This window comes from Castor canadensis, chromosome 9 (genome assembly GCF_047511655.1).
Source record: "Castor canadensis chromosome 9, mCasCan1.hap1v2, whole genome shotgun sequence".
In the NCBI taxonomy this organism is placed as follows: Eukaryota; Metazoa; Chordata; class Mammalia; order Rodentia; family Castoridae; genus Castor; species Castor canadensis.
The window spans coordinates 106,513,552-106,526,016 of record NC_133394.1 but is presented as its reverse complement, the minus strand read 5'-3'; the positions used below and the strand labels follow the sequence as shown (position 1 = coordinate 106,526,016).

Genomic DNA, 12,465 nt, shown 5'->3' with positions numbered 1-12,465 from the left:
GTTAAGAACTATTCCTGAAGGAATGGAAATATGATTTAACCTAAAAATAGTGTTTGGCTTCACTAGGAGGTCAGAGGTGGAGCATTCTCGATGGTGGCTGCAGAGTAGGCAAAAGTTGAGAAATAAATACCCATACAGATTACGTCAAATAAAAACAAGTAAACCCTGTGCAGAACAATGTACAGAACAAATATGATGTAAAGTTAAAATATATATGCATATAACAAATATATTTTAGAAAAATTGTAGCAGTGAATCTAAAGACTTGGAATTTATTCCATGACTTTTCATTCCAATTTTATCAAACCCTTAAAAAAAATGAATGAATAAAGACCATAAACCTGCTTTCAAAGGGGATCATTTGACTGATATAGCATATATTTGACTTGTATTTCTACTAAAAAATTCTGAAATTAATTTCATTTACTTTTGTTGCAATTCTGGAGGCCATATTTGTATTATTAACCTTGTTGATGTGAACCATCTAACAATAAATACAAATTATTTTCTAGTTTTTGGTTATGAATCCAACCTCAAGTTGGGTGGGGGATTTGGATGAATTTCTCAAAATATCACTGCATTGCAGCTCTTCTGCAGTATTCAGCCATTCTTCAAACGTTGTTTTTTGTCATTTCATTCATTTTTTATTGAATGTCTTTCTGGGTTTCCCTTTCTTAGTCTCTTGCATCAAGTGATGATGGAAACTTTCAATTCCAAGATTAATTCACAAGAGCTTAAAAGCTCTGGTAAAGACAGAAAGATGGTCATTATAGTCCTGTCAGAAATAAAGTAAGTTAGCTTCTAACACTCAAATTAAGATAGCTGTCATGAAACCCTGGGCTTGATCCCCAACACTGAAAAGAATTGAGTAAATCAAAAATTATCACATTACTTAGTAATTTGTTTATAATACTACTAAAGATTCACAAGTAAACTGTGATTTGGGGCTACTATATTAATTCTCTCATTTTATTTTTCTCATTTGCTAAGTATCAATTAAGACTAAATGGTATTTAAGAAAATTCATTATAAAGTATTTACTAAATTTTTGGGATTCAACCTAAATTCATTTTAATATCATATTTGATGCATACATGAAGCAGCATGCATGGAACATAATAGTAAGATTCCATCAAAAATATGTCTTAGAGACAGTTAGATGACATTTTCCATGAGAAGTTTAATGTTAGTAAAACTGTGTGCCTTGTCGAACTCCAGATTGTCTTGAAAATTCCCCATGTCTCTGCAGTTCATTTCTGTTCTTGCCTGTTTTTAGTATCTTTACACAGGTTTTTTTTAAAGCATTTGAGAATAGCTTGTTGATGGCAAATAAGTATACTGAAAGTTGCTAATTGTTAGTCTGTAAGTATCTGTTCATCCTCTAAAACATGTTCATACCACCAAATTGAAAATTACTTGGGAGGGTTTACTCCATGATGGCTGCTCACATGGTAACTTTAGCAGCTGATAGGTATTTTAATCCTAGCCTAATCACCTATTTGTTATAATTTAAGAAGATGCTTTCATATGTATCACTTGATTTAATTCTTTGAACAACACTGTGATGTGATATTTGTTATCCCCATCAAACAAGAGTTAACTGGAAGTCAAATGGTTGAAAGTCTTGACCAAGGTCAGCCAGTAGCACAGATAGATAATATGTCACAAATAGATAGCACTGGAAGTTATTGTTACTTTTATCTGTATTTATAGTTCGAAGGGCATTGAATATAATGAGAACTCCACAGAAGCATTCACTGAATCTAATATGTCATTATATATATAGTCTTATACACTTGTGAAGTAACTCTGCCTCCTTTGTTTTTTTGTTTGTTTAGCTACTGTAAATTCCATGTGGCTCTTACACAGCGTGACAAAGCATTTTATAACAAGGGTGCATCCTTGATGAACCAAATTTAATATTGATTTTACGTGTTACAAATACCAACTTTGAAAAATTATTTTTTTTACTAGAGCTATTACTAGTAGATTCTAAAAAAGAGTCTGCTAATAGCACCATTTTCCTTTAAAAGGCTAAATTAACAGTTTGAACGATTTTGAGGATCTATCAATGGAATGGAATGTTAATACAGAATAAAAGGCAGTCTCAGTTTCTAAAGCATATATAGATATTGTATTTAAGTGTTTAAATTAGAATGGGGCTGTGAAAGCATTTTATGAATTATTGACATTTTCAATCTCTACACTCCAGGATGAAATTCATTAGGAGGTGTTAATTTGGGAAACACATTACATAAAGCCATTGTAATACATGGTGCTTGAGCGGCACTTTTATTCATTGATGCATGGGTGTTATTTGAAAAACATAATTTAGAAGCTGAACTGCAGAGATTACTCCTGTCTCTCATTAAATAAAGGATTAGCACTTTATTTACTAACAGAGACAGATGTCTGTCAGAATTTTTGATATGCAATACACCAAAAATTTTAATGAACCTCACAGATCTTATTTCTGTTTACTGAAGAGTTTTTATATTTTCTTGGTGGATTTGAAATGGAAGAAGAGAGAATTAATCTGTTCATAATAATAATTTAGGAAGACATGAGATGCTGAACAGTTGTTGATTTCCAATAATTTGAGAACTCTTTTATACTTGGCCAGAAATGTGGAGATCATTTTTCTCTTATTTTATCTTCTCTCAATAGATGTGTGCATCTAGTCACAATGCATGATAGCATTAAAAAGTGTGTCATCCCATCCCTTTCTTTGAAAACATTATAGTCATCACATTGATTGCACAGAAGCATGGCAAATACTAATGGAGGTCTTTCTATGTATTTGGCACTGGAGGTGAATATCTTTCATCTTATTGAGTATCAGTAATGACTTATACCAAAATTTGGATTTGAATCCCTCCTCTACCACTTGTTAACCATAGAGTCATACTCCTTATCCCTAAGCTTATTTATTTGAAAAATCATAATAAAAATATCTATCTTATAAAATTTTAGTAATGTTTAAATGTTATTAGCATTGTGTGCAAAACTTCAGTGCTTAATTAGTGAGTATTATAAGAGATATGATGCCTACAATGCTAGGAATCTCTTTGTATAGCAATCTTTATCTCAAGCTAGCAAAAATACTATGTCTTTCTTATTATCCGTTGTGTTTTCTCTTCACCAAAATTGGAGAAGAGGGCAGAACAGGTTCTGCTTGGAAGCAGGGATGGGTATTGGGGGGGGTGGTAGGAGGGAGATAGGGGAGGTGAACAGGTAGAAGACCCAAACAATGTATGCACATATGAAAAAATGTATAAACAGTTTTAAAAAACAGTGATGTTTAAATGTTATTAGCATCTGTGCAAAACTCCAGAGCTTAATTAGTGAGTATTATAAGAGATACAGTGCCTACCCTCAGGGATATTCCACTTACCTCCTGTTGAGAGTGCTCGTTCGTGAACTTGGTGGCAGAGGAAATGGAGAGCAAGAGCACGATAAAAATGTGTTTCATTGTCTCCAGGTGGTTAGAGACAGTGTGTAATAATGGACAAGTAATGGGTTTATGCCACCTACCAGTGTTGACCTTGGTGTTCAACATTTTCAGCTTTGTTAGCTCTTCTTTGATGGGACTAATAAATACCACATCACAATATTGTTTAAAAAATTAAATCAGGTGATTCATTTGATTTGTTAAATTGTAATGTGCTATTCAAATATAAAATATTACTGTGAACCTTTGATTATGTAGTTATAGATGACTTTCTTTATGGATGATATACCAGCAATTTTTAATCTAAAACTGATCCTTTTATTACTTCTTTAGTTTACCTTTGTACCACTTCCCTCACTTCTCAGTTAGCATGTAATAAGGATACCCAAACATATTTTAATATTTTAAGCCAAATGGAACTAAGAAAATAATTCTGCTTAAAACACCACTACATTTCAATGAAGAAATATTTGCTTATAAATTATTTAATATTTTATAGCCATTGTCTGTCCCCTTAAGTGCCTTTCTATTGGCATATTACAGAAATATAGAAGCATTATTAGATTATAACATTGTACTCATTTGGAACATTTCCATTGTAGATAGAAAATATGATATATGACTTACAGTTTAAAAGAAAAGAAAGTTTAAATAGCATCAGAATTAGATACAATTTCATAGTTCTTAATTATGGCACTAACAATTTTTGCGTGCAAGAAATTTATTTTTATGTAATTTTCAATGCAGTTTGAAATAGCTTGGCAATGCCTGCACATGCTCTCTGATCCATACCTTTTCTGATTAAAGAATGCAATCAAAAGTATTGCATATGGTGCAAAAATGGTTAGAAATGGTAACATCTTAGTTTTCTAAGCAGCAACACAGCTGTATATTATATCTATTTTATGAACTGTTGCAGATTGAAAGGAAAATTTACTAGTCTCCTTTTCCCAGTTTCTTTTATACTGAATAAAATTACCCTTCGTTTGAATTTGTCGTTTACTCTAACCACAAGATATACCTTATGACGTTAAGTTTGACAAAGGACCATGATGAAATCACTTTAAGGAAATATATAAATGTATTTACAGAGGCTGAATGGACAATAAAAATACTTTGAGGATTAAAAGTAAGAGAGAAAAGGAGAGAAACTAGTTGAAAAGAGGTTTGGAAATGAACAATGACAGCTATAATGTCAGAATTCAGCATATTGGACCAGCTAAAAGACAGGAGATTCTGAATGAGTCTCCAGCACAGTCGTCATCATGCAATTCATTTATTTATGATCTCATTACACAAAGGAAAGAAGGGAGTATGTTAACCCTATGGTTTTAGATCTTTGCAGTCTGTTTTTATAGCAACAAAATTTTGTCGGTATGATTCACAAATTATACTCATCTGTATGACTTTTTCTTCTGAATTGTTTTCTCTTTTATAGTACTGGGGGTTGAACTATGGACCTAAACTTTGAACTGCTCCATAAGCCCTTCTTTTTTGAAGGGTTTTTTTTTGAGATAGGATCTTGTGAACTATTTGCCTGGGCTGGCTTTGAACCGTGACCCTCCAGTTTGCTGCCTCCTGAGTGGCAAGGATTACAGGCGTGAGCCACTGGTGCCCACTCTTCTTAATTTTTGTTTTTCTCCTGTTTTACATTTAATGAGTCGATAGTACAAATTTCTCATAAATTTTCTTTCATCCCCACTCTTTAAAATATTAGAAGATAATTGTATACTTGGTGTATTGCACTTATGATTTTACATAATACATCACACTCTGCTTCACCATTTTTTTCTTTTTATAACATACTTAAAATATCAAGGAACAAAGCTGTTCACCATTATTTGGATTATGTATTTAATTCAAGGGTATACATTGGATATTTATTATGTGCTAGGCACTGTGCGTTTGTGTAGAATATAGTGATGTTCTTGTTTTTTATATATAGAAGGGAAGTTTCTAGCATCAGAATTAGAAGACAGGCATTGACTGGCCATTTCTAAATGTTACTGAGCTTTTCAATGACAAATTATATTGTCTTGCCAGTTTTTGCTATGGAAATATGATTTGTGTATGCTTGTTTCAACTTAAATTATAGGACTGTTTTACTTCAGTCTTGAAAATAGCAAAGAAATGATGAATGAGCTACAGCCAGTCATGACATGGGCAAGACCATAATAATTTTCTCTAAAGCAGAGCTGCCTAATAAATCTTAACTGTGAGTAACCAGTAACAGAGAAAAGCTTTGCTTATGCTAGAGCTTGTGCCAATTTCTTGGAAGTTAGACCAAGACCAGACATTAAAACCAACATGTTACCAAAACACAGTTGACATAATAGAAATGAAAGATATTTGTAAAATGAAAATTCCATTAAAGTGGAAGATAATATTTACAGAATATCATTGATTCACAGTCACTACTTTCTCTCATATAGATCTTCATCCTTAAGTATTTGTCGAAAAACCATCATTGATAAATAGTTAGGATATTTGCCCTGAAGAACAAAACTTGGATGTACATTGCATGTTTTAGAATATATAGACTTCCATAGGTACTTATCAAAAGGACATGGAGAGAGAACTATTTCTGGGAACCAAATTAGTTGAAAACACTTCAGGGGTTCATATTTGAAAAATGTCAACTTTAGTATGACCTCATATTCCCAACCTCAACCTTTCTTGTAACTGGCCTCGAGTTCAAACTTTTGAAACTTGATTAAATAATTTTTAAGGTGCTAGTTATCTTTATTCTGGTTGTCAGACTGAATACAGCTTAGTATTCTAGTTAAAGTAAAAAAGTGCATCTTTTGGATAAAGTCTTTGTATGAAAAAGCAGAATAAAACAGCATATAATTTTGATCTTTTGAAATTGGCCATAATAGTAGCCTGCTGATCTACAGCAGAAATTAGCCTTCTCCAAGTTGAATTATCTAACCAATTTGCAAAGTAAGCAAAACTACAAGACTTGCTTGACTCTGGGATCCAGGGAGCTGGCAGTCATGGTGGGAGCAGCCTGGCCGCAGGCTGCTTGCTTCTGGTTTCCCCAGCAGCTTTGACCTCACAGGGTTTGGCTCTGGAAGCCCAAAGATGTCCCCAAATGCCTTGTTTTTCTTGTTCTTGACTCCAATATTGTAGAAGATTCTTCCAGGCCTATCTCCTGATCCCAACACTGAGGAAGCCCTGAGATCTTTTCACATTACCAGGATCCCCCATCCTCACCCTGTGTCCTTCTATCCCGGCTTCTCCTGGATAAAGCTTTTGACTGACCTATGCTGAGTGATACAGCCCAGTGAACCCTGAATTCAATAAAGAGTAAATGGGAATGGTGGCAAATTATGGCAATACAAGAAAGTTCTTTAAAAAAAGAGTTCTAGAAGAATTGTAAAAAATAAGATTTTTAATTTAATTAAATGTAAGTTTTTAAGCATAATTTTTGTGTATACTACTTTATATTCTCATGTATTATATTGATGTTTTTTAAGAAAAACGGATAGAAATAAGTAGGGATTTGACAGGAATTAACTACATATGAATTTATGTCAAAGCACAAAAATCTCACCCAAATGTAATTAACCAAAACAGAATTTTCGCTTGTTTTTTAAGCTTTTCTGGAGTTTTCAATTTATTTTCTGTGCATTATGTATCAGTTCACCCCTTCCACTAAAGTGGCTTTACTTTTACATCATTCGTAATTTATGATTTCTTATGTTTATATTATGAACCCATTCTCCTCCAAAATCTTTGCCTTTTCCTTCTTGTCTCTTTCATCTCATTAGGATGTAAGCAAATTATGACTAATGAGACACATTTATAACATAATAAAGGTGTCACCTTATGAGTTTCATGAATATAGTGCATCTTCCAAGAATTGTCACTGATTCAATGATCAGTACCTTAACAATAATAATGGAATTTGAGACAGACATAAGCAGAGCGTGTTTGATAATCTCTTATTTGTACAAGTGTATGCTGACTCTGTTAAGAATTTCGGAAAAGGCCAGAGCCAAAGGCTCATTGTTTACATCAATCCTCTGATTAAAGATTTTTCTGAAAGACAGCATTTTTCCACAATAATGTCAAATATAGATGAGTGGAAAAGATGTTTGTTCAGTACGGGTTCGAAGTACATTTACTCAGGGTTAGGTCCTTCCCCATCAAAGTGTGGCATCATAAAGTGCTTTTCTCATAAGACTGACAAGCTATGCAAAGTGCAAAGTCTTAGGAAATGAGTTGCAGAGTCTTTTCTTCTGAAGAGATCCATTCTGTGAGCTGCTAAAAATAAAGATTATTATGTTAAATAGTGGTATAAGCCATAATATTTGTAAGTGAAACTAACCAAGTTGTTTGAAAGCTCTCTGTGTGTTTACTTGCTGAACTCCCATTCAAATGGAGCTACTGGTATTCTTATTACGAATATTGCATTTCCTGTATTTAAAGTTTGGAATGTATGTTTACTCAACATTAGCTTGATTAATTTTGACCTTACTTTTTCCAAGTTTCTACCATGTTTTAAAGTTGATGTCAATTTTTTAAATTGTTTTTTTTAAAAAAAATAATATTCAATGAAGCAAGTATGAGTGAAATAAATTATTTAATTTCAGTTTGGAAGAGGTGAATAAAAAGTGCTTAGCCAATACCGTACCATTAATCTATTCTCTTTTCTCCTTTCTCTCTTTACTTCTCTCTCTCCAATAGAAGTGGAACAAAAAGGTAATTAAATACCTTTCATAAATTATATATTATTTATAGGCTAAGTTATTTAACAGTTTAACATTTAGTTAAAATAATTTTGCTATTAATTCTTATCTATTTTATGGAAGTTTATTTACTGCTTCTGCTGCTCAACTTCACTTTAATCTGTTATACTGATCAGTGCTGGTTTGATCTTCTATCCTAACACAGTTTAGGATTGTAAAATCATCAATGTATATTTTATCCTTTTTTATTTTTAAATAAGCAGTTAGTTGTCCAATAGCTGTGAAGAATAATGATTGCTTTAGATTTGTCTCTATTTCTGTACTAGTCTCCTTATTTCTGGTATGGTTTCCCCTCTAATTTTTTAACTACTGAGGGAAAAGGAAAATTGTTTTCTGAAATACGCTAAATTATTTTAGTAACCAAGGGCTTATTACTCACTTTAACATGAAGGTTATATACAATTTACATACAAAGGATACCTATTCTTTATAATGAAAGCAATAATGTTAAAAATCTTGAGAAATTCTTATAGTTATCAATATTAATCTAGATTATAAATTGAAAATGCTCCCATCTCCTTGCTATGGAAGATTTTGGAAGCCAGCTTTTCCCCAAAAACTTTGCATTTCTTCAAAATTAACTTTGTATGTTATAGTAATGTACTTTCCTTTTCAATAATCACTAACATATATATGAACTTCATCTTAAGTTGTCTTCCATTAGCTCTATTCTTATAATTGCTATTAAAAATCTAATCATTAATGCCAAAGAATAATCCTTTAGTCATTAAAAATAGGTTACCATTCAAATTCTTTGTGATTTCCTAATTTTTCCATCTAGGATACTTCTAGTCATTTCAGATAATAACAGTAGACTGCATGGTTATTTTTTTTTAGTGTGTTCATTTTGCAAATGTATGAGAGCAATGTTTCCCATAGCAGGTTCAGCAGAACGTTACAATCCAAAAGCTTCCATAATCAAATTAATTTGTGAAGTTTGCTTACTCTCCCAACTTCAGCTTTGGAGAGGCACTAATGTACTTAAGCTATTAGAATCTCTATCACATTTATATTTAACATAATATTTCTCAAACAAATATGGCTAAGGATGTCTTTTTTCCTTCAATGTAACTTCCAGCTACACCACTTGCAACAGGTGCTTCAAGGACCATCCTTTGGGAAACATTGCTTTTTAGCCCCTTCATTACAGTTGAGTCTGCCAAACTTTCTTTCTACCACTCTCACATATGCTACTGAATTATACTAAACAGCAGGCAAATCCTACCCATTGTCATTCTGAAGTATGAGCAGCAAAATATAGCAAGTAATCTTGTTTTTTAATGCTTTTCTCATGTAACAGTAAATGGTACATGTTTTTAAGTTCCAATACTACTGTATTTAACAGGACATTTTTAACTGATTAAAATCTAGATCTTGGGTTCTTTTCTGTAACCTTTCACCTTTTCTTCTTTTCTCTTCCTTCTTTCCTTTCTTTCTCTCCCTTTCTCTTTTTCCTTCCAGTATTCATCCATCACTCATTTTTAATCGTGTGGGTTGCATGCTCTGTGTGTGTTGTAGCAGCTTCAAGAATCTTTTTGCTAGAAGAAGGTCAATGGCCTGTATTACAGGGCTTTTCTTTTGCTTTGTTTTAAAAAAGATAATGTGGGATATCCATCTGTTTCTTAATGATAACTATTGCACAGCTAATTTCACCAGAGTGGAAACAATATATTTCCATTTCCAAATAAGATATGTTCTTCAATGAACTAATAAAAATACTGTGTATAAACTCTTGTATTTATTCAATGTCTATAGAATACATAGACATACATTGCACCAGACACATATATGAAAAATATTATAACACATGTTTTACAATGGTGAAAACCATAAGAAAGCATAGTTATGCATAAAAAGCCAAATTTTTCAGCAAGTGAAATCAAAATGATTTTGAAAAAAGGCAAGATTAATGTGGAGAAATACTGTGTTCTCAAAAAAATCCCAGCAAAACAAGTGGTGGTGGGTATGTCTTGTTAGAGTTGCATTTTGTTTGGTGAAAAATAAGAGTATGTGAGAAAATATGAATTAATATATTTATTACTTTAACTTTTTCCCTTCCAACAGTTTTTCTTTGTCCTGGACTACTAAAAGGAGTGTATCAGAGTGAACATTTGTTTGAATCTGACCACCAATCTGGGGCATGGTGTAAAGACCCTCTGCAGGCTTCAGACAAGATTTATTATATGCCCTGGACCCCCTACAGAACTGACACGCTGACTGAGTATTCATCCAAAGATGACTTCATTGCTGGAAGGCCGACTACTACCTACAAGCTCCCTCACAGGGTGGATGGTACTGGATTTGTAGTGTATGATGGAGCTTTGTTCTTCAACAAAGAACGGACCAGGAACATAGTAAAGTTTGATTTGCGGACTAGGATAAAGAGTGGAGAGGCTATCATAGCAAATGCCAACTACCATGATACCTCCCCTTACCGGTGGGGAGGCAAATCTGACATTGACCTGGCAGTGGATGAAAATGGGCTATGGGTAATCTATGCAACGGAACAAAACAATGGTAAAATTGTCATTAGTCAATTGAACCCTTACACCCTCCGGATTGAAGGGACGTGGGATACTGCATATGATAAAAGGTCAGCTTCCAATGCATTTATGATCTGTGGGATTCTGTATGTGGTCAAATCTGTATATGAGGATGATGACAATGAGGCCACTGGGAACAAGATTGACTATATTTACAACACCGACCAAAGCAAGGATAGCTTGGTGGATGTTCCCTTTCCCAATTCTTATCAATACATAGCAGCTGTGGATTACAACCCCAGAGACAACCTACTTTATGTATGGAATAACTATCATGTTGTGAAATATTCTTTGGATTTTGGACCTCTGGACAGTAGATCAGGTAAGTTTGACTTTTGATGGTATTCTAGGGGAAGATTGTTCTCAAAAAGATAGTTGTGTGTTGTGATTAGACTTCCTTTGTAGTCTTCTGGCCTGTGTACCTAAAACTTTTTCATTGTCTTGCCACCTCAGAAAAGTTAATTGTAATCACTTTTCACTCTAAAAGTGTGTAACTGCGATAGAGTGACACTTTGCCCTCTCACATGGCCTGCCTCCAAACTACCCCTTCTTCTTTGAAAGACGTTTGTCATTATTGGTTTCTTTGTTTAGTGAAGTACACAAAACCTTTACTAAGATTGAGTGTCATTCTTTTAAATTAATTGTGAAATGCTCTCCAAAGTGTTCTCTACTTGGAATATGTCAAAGGATTAGCTTGATACAAAGCTGCAGGAATAATGCACCAATATTGTTACCTCACAGAAAGCATCATATATGACCACCCATACTGAAGAATATTGTCAGTTTGAGTGTACATGTCTGAGTGAACCTACATGATACATAGGGGAAAATGTTCATAACTGATAAGTACAAAAAATTCACAATGTGCATGTGAGGGCGATCTGGCTGCAATGTCTGTCATCCCATTGATCACCAGGGTTAATTCGGCTGATCTGGCTGGCTAGGTGGGTGTCCCCTTCCCTCACTGCTCCATCTGTGTCCATCCCGAAGCTGTGTGCTTGGTGGAACAGGACAAACATCCCTGATAAAAGAAGCCATTTGTGGGTCGAGGGCACTCGAGTAGCTATGCTTCCCTGTTAAAACCTCCATATAAGGCATCAAAAAATTCACAATTTTTGTAAGAAAAGACAATGCAGAAAACAGTTTGAATAAGCTTGAAATAGCTGAGTAGGATTATCTTAATTTAAAAGTCAAATTTTCTAACAATCCATAATAACGTTCTCCAAGATACTGTAGAAAATTCAGATACAGGTGTCTGAAATTGATAGTAGCATAGCAATTCAAAAATTAAATTATGTTTTATCATTGAGAGTTTAGGTCTCAATATTTCTTATTTTCTGCATTTTTGCCTTCCTTTTACTAGTATGTCATTCTGCTTTCTACTTTAGTCCGTTATGTACACATTCTTGCAGAACTAAATTTTAAGTTCATATGGCCAATGACTTTGCCTTGTACATTTGCACGCATGTGTGTGTGTGTGTGCGCATGCAGTCAGGGCCTCATGCTTGCTAAGCAGTCACTTTACCACCACACTCAATTTATTTGTTGAGATGTATCTACATTTTTGCACACCTGGCCTCCAACCATGATCCTTGGAGTCCTAAGTAGCTTGGATTACAGACATGATCACAGCATCCAACCTACATTCTTCTAATGTATTTATCCATTATTTCTGTCTTATCAGATACTAGTATAATATACTACATATATACAAGTG

The 12,465-nt window shown here is 33.7% G+C and overlaps 1 protein-coding gene across 44 annotated transcripts in view; it reads left to right on the top strand.

Annotated features, from left to right (window-relative positions):
- Window positions 1-12,465, top strand: part of Adgrl3 (adhesion G protein-coupled receptor L3) — a 1,316,738-nt gene that overhangs the window by 469,815 nt on the left and 834,458 nt on the right. For 43 of the 44 annotated variants that reach the window (XM_074042162.1, XM_074042151.1, XM_074042155.1 and 40 more), the window contains one exon: window positions 10,270-11,070. In XM_074042162.1, coding sequence (XP_073898263.1) covers window positions 10,270-11,070 — 801 coding nt within the window. Of the gene's footprint in view, window positions 1-8,012; window positions 8,159-10,269; window positions 11,071-12,465 lie in introns of those variants that run through there. The other variant, XM_074042153.1, reaches the window with a different exon arrangement.